The sequence below is a fragment of the Lissotriton vulgaris genome, chromosome 12 (genome assembly GCF_964263255.1).
Source record: "Lissotriton vulgaris chromosome 12, aLisVul1.2, whole genome shotgun sequence".
Lineage (NCBI taxonomy): Eukaryota > Metazoa > Chordata > Amphibia > Caudata > Salamandridae > Lissotriton > Lissotriton vulgaris.
Window position 1 is genome coordinate 611,512,879 of NC_141700.1, and position 22,373 is coordinate 611,535,251.

General features: G+C 45.2%; 1 protein-coding gene across 1 annotated transcript in view; it reads right to left on the bottom strand.

Annotated features, from left to right (window-relative positions):
* PMFBP1 (polyamine modulated factor 1 binding protein 1) overlaps positions 1 to 22,373 on the bottom strand; it is a 1,903,249-nt gene that overhangs the window by 1,530,638 nt on the left and 350,238 nt on the right. The window contains exon 5 of the mRNA XM_086945556.1: positions 4,904 to 5,024. Coding sequence (XP_086801682.1) covers positions 4,904 to 5,024 — 121 coding nt within the window. The remainder of the gene's footprint in view (positions 1 to 4,903; positions 5,025 to 22,373) is intronic.

Here is a 22,373-nt window from a genome sequence, read left to right on the forward strand (position 1 = left end):
TGCTGCTTCGGTGACTCAGGCGAATCCGCACGCAAAGCCTCACCCTCTGAGTCGTGGGCTTCCGAAGCCACCGCTTCTTTACGAAGTAGCTTCACCTGCGACTTCGGCCTTGAACTCGAGTCCTCCCTGAGTAATGGTGAGACTCATGGCTCCTCTTCTTGTGCTTCTTTCTCGAAGACCTCGAAGCATGAGCCGAAGACGACTCCAAGTGCGACCTCGAACGAGACCTCTACCTCGAACGCAGAGTTCGCGACTTCGAACTCCTTTTCTCCTTCTTGCTCTTCAATTTTTTTCTTTTTTTTTTAAACTGTTTTTATTGATGTTATGCAGAAAAAAATTAAAACATCTCTATGAAGCATATCATAGTTCAATATACAATACAGATATCCATGAGATAATCAATCTGAGAATTACAGGAGTATTTCTTTTCTGTTGAGAATTGAGCACGTTACATAAATCATCATCTATGAACTGTAATATATACAATCAGCACTGCCGGTGTTGCCCACTTCAATCAATAGTCACTTGCCTACTTTGCATAGATGATGTGTACAGTGTCTTACACAACGAAGTATTATTATTAAACTTTTATAACAACACTACATTTCCCCTGCCCCCCTCCCCCTGGTACACTTGCATTTAGTCAATGTCACATACATGTCGGCTTGATGTATAAGCTAGTAAAAATATTGAGTGCTGTCGCAACTGCAGTGTGTTTGGATTCCTGCTTACAGGAATGTGTGCAGCCTGAAATGCCCCTGTCCTACGTGCTTTCAGCAGGTAAGCCATCGCAGCATTACATTGTGAAACGATTAGATACCACCATGGCGGGTGAAGTCGCGAGTTCCTCATAAGGAGGATCTTTCATTTTCAAAGTCTAGCAGCAGCTTCTGCCAATCTAGTGATATTGGCGTCTTTCTTAGTCCTCTGTACTCTTCACGCTGTAACTCAGCCCCCTCAGCTTTCCCCCACTGCACTACCTCACTGTGCCAATCCCCTGGGTTCGGAGGTCTAGTAGATTTCCATCGAGCGGTCACCGTCCGCTTAGCTAGGAGCAAGGCCAAGTTGACAAACCTTGACATCGTGCTCTTCTTTTTGTCCCTAGTGCCCAGTCCTAATAGACAGTATTCCAGGTGGTCATAGGTCGTCCAGGGATAATCGTGATTAGTAGTTTGTACACCGAATTCCAGTAATGCCCCAATTTGGGACAGGACCATAGCATATGCAGTAATCCCGCATCCCTTCTTGCTCTTCAATTTTGCTACGAGGAGTTTTGCTTCCCTCCCACGAAGAGCCTTTGGAGTCATCTTCTTGCAAGAAGAACAGTCCTCGACATTGTGGTCGGAGCTCAAGCACCAAACACAGCACTCATGTGGATTGGTGATGGACATCATCTTGCCAAATTCTCTGCACGCTTTAAAGCCAGTCTTCTTCGAAGACATCCCGACAGAAGACAAAGAAACACTAGAATAATCACAAAGAAACAAAGTTACTGTACAGCTACAGACGATCCCTTGAAAACCGTTAGCGTTGACGACGCAGAAAAAAGGAAACTGATGTCATCACCCTGGCTCGGGCCTATTATGGTGTCGGTGACGTCAGCGGAGTTGCGCGTGATGCCGTGCCTCTGTGACGTCGTCGGGGCGAAGCTACAAAAATAATTTCCGAATGTTGCTGAAGCAAGGGGATATTCACAAGGTGAGGAATCCACTGGCAGATGTATCTATCAGAAGTTCCATACACGAGACATGAGAAAAGATGCCGCTAGACCCTGTGATGCAATAAGAGAAGGACAGAGACCAAACCGATTGGGGCTGTATGTGGCACCAGAGAGTGGATTGTTTTTAAAGATGAATCAAGGAGGGAGGGGGGAGGATGGGCGGGATGTGTTGATTAAGGCCGACATGCTGGTTGTGTTTTTGTACAAAAAAATGCTAATAAAAAAATGAAACCGATTCGGTTGAGATATTGGTGAACCAACTGCTCTGTGATTTGCCCACGATTCTCCGTCAACTGGACATCAATGATGTAAAATACATAGTCTAGATATATGCACTGTGCATTTAAAAGCTGGCTCCAGTACACAACCATAGCAAGTGACATGGAAATTCCCAAAAGGAAGGCAATCAATTATTAGGATATTAATATGTTAAATACTCATGCCTTCTATGAAAGCCTTGTGACACATTTACGGACTGCTGTTGGGTCTGTGTGTCAATGAGGCTTTTGTTGCATCTCACTTAAATTTTTACATCCAATTAATCTTAATTAGCAAAACGTCTACATGCAGTTAGCGAAGTGTCACCTCAACTGTACACCCCTTGTGCTTTCCACAAACCGCTAAATATGATATACATGAAGCCTTGCAAATTAAATTTGTTATATGCATGACAGTATCAAGACCAGAGACCGGAGGACAATTCTTTCTATATCTAACTACTATGATTCAAACTGATGAAATGTTTGATTGATGGAGAAACCCAGACTCTCGAGTAGGAAGCTCAATGAAACTTGGTGTGTAAACTCGAATCTAAAAACCTAAGTCGTGAACAGGATGCAATTAACACGATCAATGGTTTCATAATCATAATTGAGTGAAAAGTTTAGGTGAGTTCACTCCGCTTCCCTGCTGATAGTGACAATCAACAAAAAAGTTACCTCAGTCCAGTCTATGTGGTTAGTCTTTCTGCCTACCCAAGGGGATGTCCCTGTTTATTTTAAACCTTGTAGCCACACTTTAGTCAAAGGAGCGTTCCTCTTATCATACAGAGATGAGGAGTCAAATAAGTATCCATTCGGGAATGCATCTTTGACAAAAGAGAGACTACAAGGCACACCCCTCTAATACTCTACAGGGGCCATAACAAATATTATTTAAATACGAAACTGAGGAATGTTCCCAGTATGGTTTGTATGCACTGCCTGCTACAATGAGTGAAACATACACATAGCTTAATTTCTGCAGAAATTGTGCATTAATCAAAGAGATAGCGAATTGAGTGGGGTCAGCTACAGAATACAAGGTGTGGTCCTGAAGAAAGCCATTTAACCACTAACCAAAATGATATGACTCAAACACGCAATGCCATAGATGCTGAAGTCCTCTGTATACTCCCATAGCATCGCCCTTCGTTTTTAACCTTGTCAAAGGACCCCAGAATAAACTGCGGACACACAGAAGAGATACCCTTAGGCAATTTTTTATATAGACCCCTCCACAATAGCACACAAAGTGCTCTGCTGACTATCAAGGTTGAGCCACCCATATACAGACTGTATCTCGGTGAGGATCAAAGAAGCATGCAACTGCTAACCCTAGTTGTTGTGAGTCCTTTGTAATATAAATAGGAACACCCCCTTGTGTAGAGAGAGAGAGTAACAAAATCCTATCATTGGTTTACCAAAGGTTAGAATGAGATGGCGACATGTCACCTCAAGAAGGCTAATTTCCTTCCATTTTGTGGAGGTTTTTGTGAGTCAACCAGCCAAGGATGGGGAAACATAACTCTGTCTCTCCTGAGTTATGCAATGCCATATACTTGATTAACACATCCAAGTTGAACTGGTCTTAAAGGGAGGACTCTGAATTTGTAGTTCTTTGATTTCCACCGAAGCTCTGAAATATTCTGTGATGTGTTCTGTAAGATGTAGAAGCAAGCATCCAAAATGAACACTTTTTATGTACTGTTTAAATAATTTAATACATATAATCCACAAAGTACGCCAACTGTTGAATCTTATTTACTGTGTTTTGTAATTATTTATCTTCTTGTAAATGCTTAATTCTGGGCATACTTTTAGTCATCCTGTAAGAACTGTTAAATACATGTATAAGTTACTCTGAAGGAACCATTGTTGCTGGACATGACTACATATCATGGCCAGGTTCCTAAGAATACAGGGTTACCTTTTTACTGGGCTAGAGTAAAAACAATGCAGACATCTAAACACATGTTTTGCCGATTATAACTCGTCTGCGGTCCATGCGTGCATCCTCCACTGCCTTCGAATAGGCAAAGTACACGTGACTGGTTTAATGAGAGGGTTATGTGCAGGGAGAGGAAGCAGCATGATGGAGAGGTAGGCAGGAAGGGGAACTAGGATGGAGAGCAGTAGAACTTCGAGACATAAAGACCGATACTAGGTAGGGCAGCAAGGCAGGGATCACGGATGGACCAGACACGACACGACCGTGAACAATTACTGGAAACAACATGATGGAGTGCAAGGAGGAAATGGTGGCCCCTATAACAAACAGCTGGGAGGCATTAAAAACAACATAAAAGGAGCCGGCGGGGAGCCAACAATGATGTCTTAAGGGAAATGAAAGGGGGCAGCAACAGAATTTGAGTTCACAGAGGTACATCCCTGTTCCCTCCATGAGGTAGGACTGAAATGCATTAGGAAGTGGATGTGGACAAGAACAGCACTAAAAAAAAGAGCTTATCAATCGACCACCTGAAAACGACCATGAACTGTATAAGCCATCTGGCTTGATCCTTCATGGAAGTGATGAAATGTCTCCAATCAGTAATTATTTCAGGGACGCTGAAGGCCTGAAATTAGCAAGTGAGACACCCTTTCGCTGCCATGTTACTTAACATGCATTAGTGCATTACTCTACGAGTTTCTATTTAATCACGTTAATGGAATAAATGACATCTTGTATGGAAATATGATGCCTGCGGACTAAGCATTTATACCCAAAAAGCATCTACATCTTTTTTCTTTGAGACACAGAGTGCCTGCAACTACAACAGTTAATGCCTTTTTTTTTTATAACACATTCCACCTTATATGCTTCCTTGATGTCTCTGGGAGCTGCACTGTCACGTGGCAACCATAAGTAGCCCATTGAAGCCATCACAACAAGCAGTGTGTGGCTTCATTTCACAGTACATACCTCTACCCTCGATAATTCATGGCTGTGGATGGCATCTCTCAGCTGGACGTGCATCTGCTGCAGGAGCTGCTCCTTCGCAAGAAGCTGCTCCTTCAGTTCCTCATACTCTTGGAAGTCCACTCTACGACAAAAGAGAGAAACAAAATGACAAGTGGTTTTAAGGAAGTTGGATTGAACAAAAGCCCAGTCTCTTGAGAACGTCCCCAACCAATATACTTCTAAAGCATCTTATAATCAATGTACCGTCTGAGGACCTGCATGAGTCATGGACACTCAGTAGGCCGTCTGAGCACACATTAAGGTCCAAAAGAATTCTGCTTGTTCAAAGCAGTAAAAACAGTACAGAACAACCACTGGAAAAGCCAATAGCTCAGAGAACCCTGCAGTGTTGTTTTACTTGATTCACGCATATGCATTAGGTATTAAAAATGTAAAGGTAAAACACAATGTAAAAATGAGGAGTGTATGTGTTTGCAAATAAAAGTAAATAGAACAAGCATTGGCAAAGTCAATAGGTTTCACCTTATTGACTTTGTCATGCTTTTTGCTTATGGTATGCAACAGCAGCAAAAATCTAAATGCCTCTGTAGATTCCATGTGTAAGCGGCAAAAAAAGGGGAGGGAATGGCATAGAAATAATGCACCTGCATCATTCCCCACTTGCATGATGACATATGGATGTGCATGTGTCATCTTGCGTGCGTGCACCAACTGGACCAGGACCAGTTTGTTTTGGTTTGGTTTACTTACCAAACCAAGAAGGCAGACACCATCTGGATTTTTTTAAACTAATTGTATTGATTGAGAAGGTTATCAACTAGCAACTCACAACCCACCTCTAACTTCACTATCTGCTAGGCACCAAACAATCAGGATTCCTAGAGAACCACAGCATTGATCGCAACCACCAAGAACATCGGAAACATCCTGGACCAAGGAGAAACTGCGACCCTCAACCTGCTCTTCCTCTCCACGGCCTTCAACACGATCTCCCGCAACACCCTCATCAGAAGATTCGAGACTGGCATACAGGGATCTGCTCTCAAACTGATCTGTTCCTTATTCCTCATAGGCAGAACCCTAAGGGTCAGGCTGCCACCCTGCACATCAGAGACTAAGAAACTGATATGGGGTGTCCCACATGGATTCTCCCTCAGCCCCAGCTTTTTCAACATATACATGACACTGATTGCCAACATCATCCAATCACAAGACATCACCGTCATCTCCTACTCAGATGAAACACAACTCGTCCTCTCCCTGACAGACAAGACAAACACAACCAGAACCAACTTTACTAACTGCATGACCATGGTAGCAAACTGGATCTGAACCAAATGCCTGAAGCTCAACTCAGACAAGACAGAAGTACTGGTCTTTAGCAACAAGACCTCCCTATGGGATTCCACCTAGTGTCTGTCCGAGCTAGGACCAACATCCACAAACCACACAAGAAATCTAGGGATTATCCTAGTTGACAAGCTCAACAGGACAACTCAAGTCAACCCAGTGTGCACCTCCTGCTTTCACATCCTAATCATGCTGCAAAAGATCTTCAAATGCTTGCAGGAGCAGACCAGACAGATGGTCACGAAAAACTAATAACCAACAGGCTTGACTATGGCAACACTCTCTACACCTAAATCTCCAAACTACTCCTACAAAGACTCCAGACTATACAGAATGCAGCCACAAGACTAATACTCGACCTCCCATGCTGCACACACATCCACTGCACCTCAGGAAGCTCCACTGGCTCTCCATTCCCAAGCGCAGCCAATTTAATCTTCTTACGCACACATACAGAGCCCTACACAACACAGGACCAAAATGCCTGAACAGCCGCATACATTTTCACTAACCCACCGGACACCTAGGCTCTGCCTCACTCTCACACACTCCACGCATTCCCCAGGCAACACTGGAGGTCGCTCATACTTCTGCATGGCATCCAAGAAATGGAACTACCACCCTCAACACATCAGAACCTCCTCCTCACTTCTTGAGTTCCACAAGAAGCTGAAGACCTGGCTTTTCATATATAAGCACATTGGGATCACCCACATACACACCTTGCCCAAGTGCCTGGATACCCTCTAATTGATTAGTGTACTAAACAAATTAACATAACGTAACATAGCATACCAACCAGGGTCCTCGTAAGGAGGCCACTGCTGCTAGCACCACCCTTTGCTACTGCCAGCACCGCCAATGACAGTACCTATACAACTACTAACTATCACAATGGTACATGTGAGACAGTTCAGACTGTTTGCGGCCCCCAAAGCTATAAGAATAACTTGGGCAGCAGGTATCAGTTGCATATAGTGTAGATTGAATTAATTAGCAACTGTTGTTCTGCTAATTTCTAAATTAAACAAACGGTGCCACCATGTGGCTGCCATCATAAGTGCTGATGTTCAATTAAGTGCCGGTGCTGAGCACCAGAAACCACCGGCTCAAATTAAGCAAATAAAACAAAAGGCTTTCGCCTGCAGATAGCCAACAGTTGCCAGGCAAGAGATACCTAAAATAACCCATTGCAATAATAAATAATGATACCTAAGCAGTAATTAAAGCAGGGATTGGCCTAACCAGCCCCAGCACTGAAGTACACTACTTTATATGTGGCAGTGAGGTAAAATGTGCCCTGCAACCCCTGAGTTGAGGAAGGCCCCTGAGTTCCAGGGTATGGGCGTAGGAAGTGTGGGGGACGAGGGGGATATATACCCCCCCCCCCAGAATTTGTAGTGGTGGGGACACGGGGGACAAGGATGGGGGGGCAAGGTGACAAAAGAAATTCCCTTCTCTCTTCTGTTAATCTCAGGGCCAATGGCACGTCAAAACACTAGCGATGTGACAATGGCTCTTCACTTGACCTGTGACCTTCCATCTTCCCTTCTGTTGTGCTGCAAAGCTCCGGGAATTTTGTCTCACCTTGCCACCCACTACGACTGCGTGGAGTCTGCACTTCCGGTACAAAGAAATGGAGGTAGTTTGTTGATTGCTGTCTGCATCCTGCCCCTCCTCAGCCAGACCCTACCTTATTTGACTGTTTCACACTGCACAATTCACCCACTCAAAGCCTAATGTTTTGATAAAATGTTATTTTGAGCAGGTGAACCTCACCTTGATACATGAGAAAAATTAGCCTCAGACATAGTCTAATCACACATCTTGCGTTCTGTTGTGTTAGATGTGTTGGTCTGTCCTGATATCTACATAAATAACAATTTAAATACAACTATTTTGTCTTATTTCTTTTATAGAGCTACTCAACCCAATCCAGTGTTAGAGTGCTTTACATCAGACATACAATGGCCCACGTTACCACCCCTCTGACTTGGAAACTTGCCTGGGGAAAGTGGCTTCGTGGATGGAACACTCCTGCCTCAAGCTGAATGGTGGAAAGACGGAGCTAATGCTTCTGGATAACGCCTCCAGCTTAGACCTCAAACAGATCTGGCCTAACTGCTTGGGGCCTGCCCCATCTCCAAAGACCAAGATAAGCAGCCTGGGCATCTGGCTGAACAGCTCCATTAAGTTTGAGGACCAAGCAGTAAGAGTAACTGGAGCATGCTTTGGCGCCATTAGACTACTGCGGAATGTCCCCTCCCTCCTTCCAATGAGTGCAAGGAGGACCCTGATACAGGCCCTGTTCCTATCATGCTTGGACTATAGAAACTCCCTTTACCTTGGAGCACCCAAAGTGACTTTAAGGAAAGTCCAAACTGCACAGAACTGTGTGGCTAGACTACTGCTGGGGGTACCTAAAAACAAGTCGGCCAAACCGGCCCTAAAGATGCTTCACTGGCTACCTGTCTCCGACAGAATCAAATTTAAGGATCTATGCATTGCCCATAGGATCTACTGGGGTACCGGCCCAGCTATCAATAGACCTCTCATTACCCCATATCTCCCCCGAAAATGCCTCCGCTCTACTAATCTCAGTCTGGCAGTCACACTGAAAATAAAAAAGGGCAAGAAGCGGAGGCAGATCATTCGCTCACAATGTGGCCAGACTCTGGAACACAATAACCCCACACATCTGTGCAGAATCCCATCATCTTCCCTTCCGGAAACTTCTCAAGACCTGGCTATTCCAGCAATCGGCTTCATAAACCTTTGCCGCAACCTCTGTCTAGACGCTAGCGCTGGGATGCCCTCGGGTAGCTATGCGCTCTACAAAAGCTAATAATAATACACATTATACATTGACAATACATCATATATGTGTGCATCAATGTACAGGATGTGTTACATAAGTGAGGGTTGCAAGGTGTAGAAGTCATGCCCTTTCCTTCATAGTTCACTGTGCGATATTAGAAGGATTACATTTCATGAACTGCAAGTAACTAAAGGATCTCCGTGTTAAAAACAGTAACCCACTTACCCATTTACATAAAATAAAAATCCGTCATCTGTGTGTCACATGATGTGCTTTGCTACTTTGATTTAAAACTGGAACTCGACAAAACAGTCGCTCCAGCAAGTGCATTAACCTCCAAGTTATCTTCCCATTATTATTTTTTCCCAGAGTTTTACTGGGTACATAAAGATCTATGCAGCAGGTGCCTTAACCCCATAATATATTTTAAAATGTAGACTTTGCACCCAATTAAGGAGACCAGATATACTGCTACTTTTTTCCCTGTTGCCAATTTCTTTCTGGTAGAGCTTTAATAAATAAATACACAAGTGGAGGCCTAGCTCTAGCGCATTTCGTTTTTGGCAAAATTTCGACGCAAAATCAAATTTGTTAAATATTGTAATTCGCTCAAATGTACTCAAGATAGACCTGCTTAACATATGTGCGATCTTAGAATCTGATGGAATTTTTTAGTGATATCACTTCCTGTGAGGTCTGGGGTTGTGATATCACACAATTTTATGTCACTTACACACTGCCTAAATTGGTTAGCGCCCACTTCTTTTTTTAGGACTTGTGCCCTGGTGGGAGAAGTATAATGGAGAACTGGTGCTAGTTGTTGTTGGAGGCTCGCTTAGCATATGGTGAACACTCTCAGGAGTGATGCACCTTGCACTAATCCAGGCAATCCTTAAGGTAATTTTAGTGGTCTAACCAGTGGTAGCTGTGGAGAGCAGACTTCAGGTTTATCATGAAGGAATGTAAAGCAGGTTGTGTTACCACATTTAATCGACAGTATAGACTAGATGAATAAGAATCACACAGTGTAGTTCTAAAAATAGTTATATTTATTATACACACTCACTAACATATTGGTATATCTCCTACCCAGAGATATCAACACAATACACACAATACCTCAAAGAAAAACAGGTAAGTAAGCACAAATACACAGTGGTCTCTAGGAGAAGACCAAACTATATACTAAAGAAGTGGAATGTGAACTGCAACCGAAGTCTGGACGTGGACCACAAAACTCAGAAGAGCTGGGGACACAATAAACCATCTGAGGTAAGTACCCAGGAACCCCACGGAGGCTGTGTGCAGAGCGGAAACAGTCATGTACTCAATGCAAGTCAAAGTAACAGTCGCAGTTTTTTAGAAGAAGAACCCTTAAAAGTGACCCTGAAGAAGCCCTGTGGAAGACAGAAGGTTGGAGAGTCACACTTCTGTTGATACCCCAGGAACCAAGAAACCTACACCAGGGAAGCCGGATGCATAGGTGCAAAGTGAAGTTGGAAACCGCTGTAGACCACAATGGAGGACTTCAGAAAAGATGCTGCTGGTGAAGGGGGTAAAAGAGTCCAGTAGAATCCAAGGATGTATTCTTGAAGAGGAGTACCTGCAAGAAGAGGGGACAGAGTCTATGCCACTCTGAAGTGACCAGGAGGCACGGATGGACAATGCTCACTGATGTCAGGAGGTTCAAAAGTTAAGATGGTGACCTTGTTGATATAGCTGTGAGTACGAGGCGACACTGAGGAAAACTAGGAGCTGTGCACCAGCTGTCCCACATCGAGTGTCAGTGTCCAGGTGGTGGGTGTCCGGGGGGAGCAACAACAAGCCTTGGTAGCTGCAATTGGTGTGGAAAGCGAAAAGATGCAAACGTTGGGACCAGCAAGGTCCAAGGGATTCACTAAGTGCAGGAGAGTCAGAGCAGGACCCAACCCAGGAGTAGCAAGACAACCTCAAGCAGATCACCAAAGATGGAGGCTTACAGTGCAGAGGATGCATTCAGGACGCTGATCTTCGAGGGTTGAGATGCTGGAGGCTGGAGCTTCTTGTAGCCTAAAGATCTCTGGAGTGCAGAGCCAACAAGACTTGGCAACAGCAAGTCAACGTGGTGCACAGGATTTGGTCCCAGCAGCTCCGACGAGCGATACTGTCCTCAAAATTGTAGAGAAGACAGATCAAGCCTCTAGGAAGCAGCATATTTACCACCTGTGTTTCTGGGCCTCAGGAAATCCGTAGGACGACAGGAGTAGCAGACCGGTAATCTTTGTTGCGGTACCTGCACATGCAGGGAAGTGACTCCTTCCCTCCAAGGGAGATTACTTCAGATGTTCCTGATGCCCACAGGCCTTCTAGGAGAACCTGGATGACGCAAAACACAGACGACGCAGAAGACTATAAGAACAGGGAGACCAGGAACAGCGAGACGAGGAGCAGCAGGAGTCTTCCTTGATGCAATCTCGGTTTCAGTCAAAGTCCAACGAAGCCCAGGTGTCCAGACGATCGAAGAGTGTCTTGGTTTCAGAGGTAAATCTAGTTCCATGATTAATCTGAGGACCCACTCACAAGTGAGGCCTTCAGTACCCTAGGAAAAGGGTTGGAATGACTCGGGGGAGTCCCTTCCAAAGGAGTGGCTGAACAGAGGGGAGGATACTCCCCTGTTCTTTGTCCAGTTTTATGCCAGAGCGGGAGCTGGCTAAAACCAGAGTATGCAAGGAGGGCATCAAAAGTGCCCTTCAAAGCACAGGCGAGCATCAAATGTGCCCTTCAAAGCAGTCTGGTGGCGCTGGAAAGCACTCCCTCCCCAGCCCAATACACTAAGTCCTGTCTGTGAGGTGGTCACACCTCCCTGTGACAGGAAACCTATTGTTCTACTTTCCCCTGCTCGAGTTCAGCTCAGCAGCAGGAGGGAAGAATCATGCCTATGGTCAGCAGCAGCACTAGCTTGCTGGCAGACCCTGAAAGGCTGCTACAGGGAGTACAGAGGGGTCCCCTAAGGATCCATCCAGAACATGGGATCATACTCCCTGCATCGGAATCTGTGTTGGGGTATAATTCCAACATGTTTTATACCAAACATGACCAGGTTCGGTGCAGCCAATATATAGTTAGACATCTCGTAAGAACTGATGTCCACTATATACCTTAAAACGGCTGACAGTACTTACAAAGCCTGGAGAATCATCTCTGTGGTTTGTAGGGGGGTCCTGGCCATGCAGGGGCACCCTCACACTTGTAACCAAGCAGCCTGCCTACCACAGGAGTGACTTGTATGTTTTAAGTGCGGGGACCTCAGGTGAAGGAGTTAAAAGAGTCCAGTGGAATCCAAGGATGCATTCTTGAAGAGGAGTACCGGCAAGCAGAGAGAACAGAGTCTATCCCACTCAGTAGTCACCATGAGTCACCTAAGCACAATGCCCACTGATGTCGGAAGGTTCAAATGTGAAGATGGTGACCTTGCTGATATAGCTGTGATTACGAGGCAACACTGAGGAAGACTAGGAGCTATGCACGAGCTGCCCCACATTGGGTGTCGGTGTCCAGGTTGCCGGTGTCTAGGGGGGAGCACCAACAAGCCTTGGTAGCTGCAATTGGTGTGGAATGCGAAAAGATGCAAACGTTGGGACCAGCAAGGGCCAAGGGACTCACTAAGTGCAGGAGAGTCAGAGCAGGTCCCAACCCAGGAGTAGTGTTAGAAATGGGGGTCTCTAGTTGGCAATGGTTTGCACCTTTGTCCAAATAGGGACCCTTGCTTCTAGTCAGGGAAAGGAGGATACATTCCTAAAATAACCCCTGCTCACCCTCTAGGTAGCTTGGCACGAGCAGACAGACTTATCTCAGAGGCAGTGTGTAAAGCATTTGTGAACAAATACAGTAATATAGTGAAAACACTACAAATGGACACCACACCAGTTTAGAAAAAGAAGTAATCTTTACTAGACATAGCACAAGACCAAACGACAAAAAACCACAATACAGTATCAAGAATATGACTTTAAAATGGTAGAAATAGCGTAGGTCAATGTAGATGGTCAATGCAACACTTTACTTTCACAGTACCTTGGATGCGTCACGCAAAACAAACAAAAGGGTCGCAGGGACAGTGATGCGTCAGTTCCTTGCTTCGAGGGAGGTGATGCATCGGTTCGTTTCGGCAGCGCAGGGGAGGTGATGCGTCGGTTCCTTACCGGAGAGGAGGTGATGCGTCGGTTTCGTACTACATTCCGGTTAGGATGCAAATGTCGTCTTTGATGCGATGTGACAATGTGGATGCGATGCGTGCACGCCCGACGTCCGTGCGGCGAAAACAATGGTTTCTTGAGGCGCGACAGGCCCTGCGACACACTTCTCAGGTGATGCGACGGCAACCTCTGCTGCGGCCACACGCTTCTCTGGTGATGCGACACGCTTCCTCGGCGATGCGATGGCGAATAGCTGCGGAGGCGACACGCTTCTTCGGCAATGCGACAGCAACTGCTGCGCAGCGACACGCTTCTTCCTCGTTGCATCGCGCTTCCAGCTCCCAGCGACACACAGTCTCCAGAAGGCCCAAAACAAGAGAAGACATCTCTCTCCAGGTAGAATTCCCAGCAAGGGAATCCAGGGGGAGCTGGTTGTGAAGTCTTTGTGTCCCTGAGACTTCAGAGCAGGAGGCAAGCTCAGATTCGAGCCCTTGAAGATCTTCCTCAAGATAGTAAAAGTACACACAAAGTTCCTTTTCTCCATTCCTTGGCAATAGGTAACCACTGCAGGCCAACCACAAACAGCAAACAGCACAGGGATAGTCTCCTCCTTCAGCTTCCTTGGTTTCTCTGCTTGGCAAAGGGTTTTTCTGGATTCCCAGAAGTTCTGGGCCACAATATTTATACTGCAGAATCCTTTGTTCTCTGAAGGCAGAGAGGGTCTCTGCCCAGCCAAAACCAGTTCTGTCCTCCCTGGTGCAGCTTCCTGGCAGGAGGTGGAGACAGATTGTTGAAAGCAGACCTGGCCCAGGTTGCTGAAAGGAAGTCTCCTCCCCCTACTCTCTATTCTATGAAGGCTCAGGCAAGTGAAAGGAAATCTCCTCCCCCTACTCTGTATTCAGTGCAGGTCCTATTCAGTTCAGCACTGACCCATCAGACTGCTGGAGCCAAGGCCCTCTCCAGCCCCCTGTCGCTCACAAACCAGACATGGAATACACAAACCTAGCAGAGGCATACTGGATGGTTAGGCAAGAAAATACCTACTATCTAAAAGTGGTATTTTCAAACACAGAATTTAAAAATCACCCACACTAAAAGAGGCATACTAAACTCGTTTTTCTACCTTGTTCCCTTGGTCAGTTAGGATTATAAGATGTTATAATCAAACTGCCCATTCTGGCCTATAGAAACAGGTAGCCTTGCAATAGTGAAAAACGAAATTGGCTGTAATTCACTATTAGGACATGCCACCCACATCAGGGCATGTCCTACCTTTCACATACAATGCACCCTACCCATAGGAGTACCTTGGGCCTACCTTAGGGGTGACTAACATGTAGAAAAGGGAAGGTTTAGGGACTGGCAAGTGGGTGCACTTGCCAAGTCGACATGGCAGTCCCAAACTGAACACAGGCTCTGCAATGGCAGGCCTGAGCCACATTTTACAAAATGCTTCTGTGGGTGGCACAATCAGTGCTGCAAGCCCACCATCAGCATTTGATTTACAGGCCCTGGGCACACATGTTGCACTGTACTAGGGTCTGACAAATAAATCAAATAAGCCAATCATGGAATCACTAATCCATTACAACAATTTACAAAAGAGAGCATATACACTTTAGCACTGATCAGCAGTGAAAAAGTGCCCCAAGTCATAAAACCACCAGCAACAGGTCAGAAAAAATACAGGAGGAAGTCAAAACGTTCAGGGATGACCCTGCAAAAAGGGCCAAGTAGCAAGACAACCTCACGCAGCTCACCAAATATGGAGGCTTACAGTGAAGAGGATGCATTAAGGACGCTGATCTTCGAGGGATAAGGTGCTTGAGGCTGGAGCTTCTTGTAGCCTGAAGATCCATCAACAGGGTCTTGACCGAGGAGACCGGGGAGAGGGTCACTCTCTTCCGCCTGTCCCTCATCAGTGGCCCTGAGCAAGCTCATGTCAGCCCTGTCAACAATAGGTTTTAGCCGATTCACATGAAGTACCCTGTGGAGACTTCATTCGAGTACCTAGGTCAACTAAGTAGGTGTCCTCACCTTTCTTTTCCACTATAATGGGGCCACGCCACTGGTCTTGGAGAACTGCTGGGGCCATAGTCTCCAACGCCCACACTTTCTGTCCTGGCTGGTAAACAGTCAGTACAGCTTTTGGTAATGCCAGGCTTTGAGGTTCCTGGCTGGCCTCAAGGTTTTTGCTGGCCTTCTTCAAGTATTCAGCCATGTGAGAAAGCAGGCCCAGTACATAGTACACTATGTCCTGTTTAAGAGGCTTGAGAGGTTCCTCCCATCCTTCTTTGACTAGACATAATGGACACCTAACTGGATGTCCAACCAGAAGTTGAAATGGGCTGTAGCCCACCTCCTTCTGAGGAACCTCTCTGTAGGCAAAGAGAAGGCAAGGTAGTAAGACATCCCATTTTCACCTCAGCTTTTCTGGGAGTCCCATGATCATACCTTCGAGGGTTTGTTGAACCTTTCAATAAGCCCATTGCCCTGTGGATGGTAGGATGTGGTTGGTAGGATGTGGTAAACTTATAGATAACACCACACTCTTTCCACATAGCAGTGATGTAGCTAGACATGAAATTAGTACCTCTGTCTGACAAAACCTCCTTTGGGAACAACTCTGGAAAAGATTCAGAGGAGGGCCCTGGCGACTAAGGTGAATGGCCTCTGGATATCTAGTGGCATGGTCCACCACCACTAAGATAAAACTATGTCCAGATGCTGTTGGAAGGTTTAAGGTACCTAAAATGTCTATCCCTACCATCTCAAAGGGAACACCAACCACTGGAGTGGGATTAAGGCGGCCTTTGTATTGCCATCTGACTTACCATTGGCTTGGAAGGGGACACAGGAGCAGCAAAACGTCTTGGTGTCTTCAGGCTTGTGGGGCAAGTGAAGGACAAGCCTGTCCAAAGTCTTGCTTTGCCCAAGATATCCTGCTAGGGGAATGTCGTATGCCAGGGTCAATAGGAAACCCCTGAACTTCTGGAGGCATGACCGACCTCCTAGTGGCACCAGGCTTAGGGTTTCTACTTTCAGAAAAAATGAGCCCATCTTCCCAATAGGTCCTGTGGGACCAACTGACATTCCCTACTTCCTCAGCAGCAGCTTGCTGTATGAGTTATTCAAGAGAGGGGCAGGCCTTCTGCACCAGACTCAAGACTTCCCTAGAAGGTCCCCCTGCCCCTAGTAGCTCTGCCTTGTCAGCCCCAAGCTCCTCTAGGACAGTTCCTGAAATCATCCCCCTCAGGAGGCTGATTCTCACTGGGAGTCTGAGAGGAGGATAAGTCTTTACCCTTCCTACTCCTCTTGGGAGGTGGCCGTTCCATCTTTTCAGGATGCAGAGATCCCTCAGTGCCTAAATTCCCATCATATCTGCATGAGTCCCGAACTCCACTTCAAACCAGGCGGAAGTTTCAAGTGTCAAACGAGTGTTCCCTAACTCTAGGTCCCCTGGTGTTGCCATCATGGGATTTTAATCCAAAATTCTTCCTAGCCCTCTGGACTTCTAAGGTTTAATTATCTAGGGCCAACTGATTCTGAGCTTGGCTCTATCAAGTTTGAACAGGTGATACTTCCTTTCTAAAGAATCCTCCCTCTTGCTAGAGATTGAAGTCCATGTTGAAGTGGCAGAGGAGGGTGAATTAACTGAGGAGGACCTGGACCTCCACTGAACCATTTGTACCCTCCCAGGAGACCTCTAGGGCCCCCATCTGTGTCACTAGAACTATTCCCTGGGGGACTAGAGTTCTCCAGTAAGGGGTCTTCAGACGATTCATGGACATGCTCCGAAGCAGAGTCATATGTGTTGGACACCCCTGGCACATCTTTTGGGGCATCACCACCTATATCCAAGTTATCCTGCACACCTAGCCTTTTTTCCTGGTAGCAATAGCTATTCCACAAATATTACTTCACTGTTAATACACATCTCTCCAAATGTCACTTGTTAATAACTCATCATACAAAGAAACAAAAAATGGTGGAGGGCCTTAGGGGAAAGTATTTTTATAGACAGATAATGGCTGAATATTTACATGGAAAGTGTGCACCCACTGGCCTCATAGTCACGAATGCGCCCAGGCTTTTTCTAACGGATAAAGCTTTTATAAAAGGTCCTTAATAGCCTGGCGCTGCACTAGAGACTGGCTCATCCTGATCATTACAACTGCAAAAAGAATCGCAGATGCCATTCTAGTTGAAATACAAGTCCTAGAAGGGAAAATAAAAACTACACTGACAACAAAAAAATTTGAGAAACAGCAGGAAGACTCCAATAAGGCCAACAAAGAATATAGAGATCCGATCTTTTTTGCCAAAATAGAGAAATTCAAGAAGGATTTAGCTAAATTCTCGCATGAAAAAGTGTACCCTTACATAAGTGACAACTACACCCCTACAGACTCCAACAAACAAAAACACACACATGGTTCCTCCTATGCCACATCTTCAGATTCTGAATCTTCTGACTCAGAAAATAGTGGTACTAATCAGTGGAGAGGGAAAGGTCGCAATAGTCGACCAAATCGGAGATATAATGGGCGTGGCAACATGTACCAACCTGGACCATGGTGGCCTCCTGCCCCATGGGGATATCTCCAATTTCCTCCACCAATGTCCCATTATCCAACGCAGCCTCAATACTTTGACAGTCAGGCTTTTTTAGGACAGGGCCGTGGCTGGAATCGAGGAAGACAGAGAGGCCAGGGTCAAGAACTTCCAATGACCCGCAACAAACGAGGTCAATGAATTCCGCACCTCAGGTGAATGAAGATCTTGTAGTGAATCTCAGTACTCGAGCATTAACCTCCAGTGAACAGGAGGCACTGAACAAAGGGCTCGGCTTCGTCCCCACTAATAGTGGAGACCCTTTCCAAATTCGAGGGGAAATCGAAAGATTCTTCAGAACAGTAAGGTTACATTACTTTTTCAAAGACAGAGAACAAGAGACATCAACCGTAGATACTAACACAGGGTTGAAGGTCAAGTCTACTTTCATGCCTCTACTTCAACAAGTACCATCCAAAGTGGGTGCCTTTGAAGCAGCAGTGCTACATGAGCTTAAATCACTTGATTTCTCCAAACAAGGCAACTATCAAAATCTTTCAAGAACAGAAAGGAATGCGCTCGAAACCTTGTCAAAAGACACAAATATTGTGATAAAACCAGCGGACAAGGGGGGAGCCATAGTCATCCAAGACACCACCTCGTATCGGACTGAATGTCTAAGACAACTAGGGAACACCCAGTTCTACACTCCCCTAGATGAAAATCCAACTGCTAGACTTACAAATGAAATCAAACATCTAGTAGAAGAAGCAAGTACGGAGGGTTGGATTACGTCACAAGAGGCCACCTTCCTGGTCACCAGATTTCCAACTACCCCGTACTTCTACACATTGCCCAAGATTCATAAACCAACGAGACCACCGCCAGGTCGTCCCATAATCTCGGTCATAGGGTCTCTTTTAGAACCCTTATCATCATTTGTGGACGTCTTTCTCAGTCCTCTTGTAAAAACTATGCCATCATACCTCCAGAACACTAAAGATGTCCTACGTGTACTACCAGAGGTGCAGTTCAATACTGATTCTGACATACTGGCAAGTCTGGATGTAGAATCATTGTATACTTGTATACCTCAAACAGACACCCTACAAACAGTACAAGAACTTCTAGAGAACTCTTCTCTTGACACTATAACACCAATCCACTTTATAATGGAACTAGCAAGAATTGCAATGACAGAAAACTTCTTCGCCTTTGAAGACTGCCTATACCTACAGATATCAGGGACATCTATGGGCAGTAATTTGCGCCTAGTTTGGCGAACCTTTATGTCCACCAATTCGAAACTCATCATGTCCAGAATACAAACAATCCACATCATCAACAATTGATGATGTGGAAAAGGTACATTGATGATATTCTGGTGGTCTGGCGTGGAGATGAACAATCTCTACTGTCTTTCCAGAACTGGTTGAATAGTCAAAACCCCTATCCAAGGTTTACTTTAGATTACAGTAAAACCGAACTCCCATTTCTGGACCTTTTGATCTTTCCACAAGAAGGGCATCTAGCCAGCTCCTTATATCGCAAACCCATGGCACGCAACTCTTTTCTGAGATTTGACAGTCACCACCCCCATTCCCTTAGAGAGAACCTCCCATTTGGTCAGTTCCTCAGGGTTCGGAGAAATTGCTCTGATAGAACGGATTTCTATTCCCAGGCAAAAGATCTTTCAAACAAATTGAAAACACGACGGTATCTTGGCTCTTTGGTCACCAAGTCTCTAAAACGAGCTGCAAATAACCATCGTGAGGCACTTTTGGAACCCCCAGTCGAGAAACCACCTCTAAACAGACTGACATGGGTCACAACTTTCAATACCTCATCTTCTAAGATCCAAAAAATCATAAGACAGAAATGGCGGATTCTGAACAGTTCTGGCGACAATATCCCTTTGCCACTGTTCTCATTCAAGAGAGGTAGTAATTTGAGGGATGAATTGGTCCATACTAGACCTCGGCACACCATGGAAGAGCCCACATCCACTTTGTGGAATCTTCCTCCAGTTCAAGGACATCACCCGTGCGGGAACTGCTCAGTGTGCCCACAGACCAAAAAGATCCTATCAGTGGACATTGGCACTGCTCGACCTTGGTTGCTCAAACGCCACACTAATTGCAACAGCGAGAAAGTCATCTATCTGATTACCTGTCCATGCGGCTTGAGATATATAGGGATGACAACTAGAACAATTAAACTACGCATACAAGAGCACAAGAGCACAATCAGGCGCAATAAGCAAGCAACCCGGCTCACTTCCCATTTCCTCACCAAAAAACATCATGCAGATGAGTTAGAGTGGTTGGTGTTGGAACAACCCTACATACCCCAACATGTCGCGGATGTCTCACAGTTCCTACTGAGAAAAGAACAGAGATGGGTGTACAAATTAAAAAGTGACACAGAAGGACTGAACGACGACATCCCGTGGATACAGTTATAAGCCCTCTCTGTCACCACAGTCTGCAGCGTATTTTAAACTCGCACGCAATATAAGTCTCTCCCTACTCTTCACTGTTATACTTCTAGGGGGTTGCTTTGTCATTAACAGTTTTGTTTTGAGTAGCGGCGATAAGATCCTATTTTTATAAAGCCATCACAGCTTCTCTGTCTCTCATACAATACATCGATCAAATAAGAGACAACATCAGCTCCAGACGTGATGTGACACGTCCTTCCCATTGCTACATGGTTGATTGTATGCACATTGTCCTAATCATGAACAGGCACTAGTCCGCAAGCGCATACCGCCATAGGCCTACAGACCATTTACATAAAAGTTCTGGTGCCGGGCAGCCAATAGCTTACCTTACTTGTGGCTACTGCACATTTTTTTCTGCCTCAGACTAAAGGGCCGATCATTCAGTTGGCCCACAGAGGCCATCGATCTGGCAGGCCTCCTATCGTGTAAATAGGGTGTGTGCCTTATTTTAGATTGAACAAAAGTGTTGACATGGTGCTCTTTTCATTTATTTTGTCTTGAAGCCATGCTACTATGTTTCTAATGGACATTGCCGTTGTTCGAACCAATGAGGGCTTCTCTCTCTTTTTTGACTTCTCCTCCTCATTCTTTATGGTTAGTCAATCACCAACACAGGATCTTATCCACCTTTGCACATACAGCAGACAGCCACCTTGCGCCTAATAGATAAACGCGCAAATTCTCTGTTACATCTACTGAGTCTGGCGAGGAGATACTGTTTACGTGTTTACGTCTCACACTTCCGGTTCCGTTTGAAACGGACCTATCAAATACAGACCGTCTCAAACTTATGTCTCCATAGCGGTCCGCAAGCTGATGCTTGCGCAAAACCTACCAGCCTCGTTTCCCCGTAGGCTCTGTTCAACATCCGGGTAGAGACAAACGAAGGCGCTAAGAAAAGAAACGCGAGACCAATAGCGAGACAAACTTCCTTTTTGAATGAGCAACTATTGGTCCGCTTTTAGATAGCGGAAAGAGCCTATCACAGAACCGCTTCAGACAGCTCTCTCTCAGGTCCGCTGGTGCAATACAAATTCTTTCGCACCACACAGCGTCACTACCTCCCCCTCGGCTCAGCTATAAGTCTGAGGCAACGACGGAGAGGTAAGTGCGCTCTGTGCTGCGTTTATAGAATTGGTTTTCCCCACAAACCATTGTGGTTTTTGAGTAAGTCTCTCTCCTATGTCCACTGATATCTTATAAATCGACCCCTTGGCTAAGCTAGTAAGGCGGACATAAGAATTTTACCTTTCAGAGAGTTATTTTTCTCCAGATGGCACAATCACAGCTTGAAATACTTCTCTATTTTTTGTTCAAACCAGCCTTACAAAAATAGAGTTGATCTATGCCATTCTTCATAACAAAGGTTTAAACAAGATGAGTCTACACTCTGTCTTTGTAAGGGAACTAATAGACCACACCTAGAACACAGCACGTTGATTGCCCACTTTTTGTAGGTGCCATCTATCCCATGGCCTTCCGTACTGTTCTGTTGTATCACTTTGGAATGCTTTTTTGGATTGTCAAGTTCAAAATTATAAGATGAACTAAATCAAATATTCTAATTTGTAGTGCGTGGCCTCCTTTATCCTGAGCGGGTGCCAGGTGAGGTGAGGCTCTTCCTCCCTTAAATTTGGGTGAGTTGAAAATGAAAATACAATGTGAAAACCAATGCATATAAATACATGTCAAATGTTTAGGATACTTCAACTTTCCCTTGTGTTGTTCCTTTTTGTTTTTTCACTATATTCACAGGAGAAGGTACACCAATGTTCACAGAGAATTGGACAATGTCTGTAGATTGTTAATCACAGCACGTGAAGTAAGTGTTGCAGTAGTGCATCATAGGTCCTGACGAAAGCCTATAAAGGCTGAAACATGTTGACCAAATAACATTCATGGTGAATAGCAATTCTTTGCATGCTATTATCACTCTGCTTTTAATCATACCACCTTGATGGACAGACCTAATAAAATTTTCTTATGACATCAAGATAGGTATTTTTAATCACTTGGATTACTTTCCTTTCCTTTTCATTTTTTCACAATTTCTGAGCACTGCAACTTTGC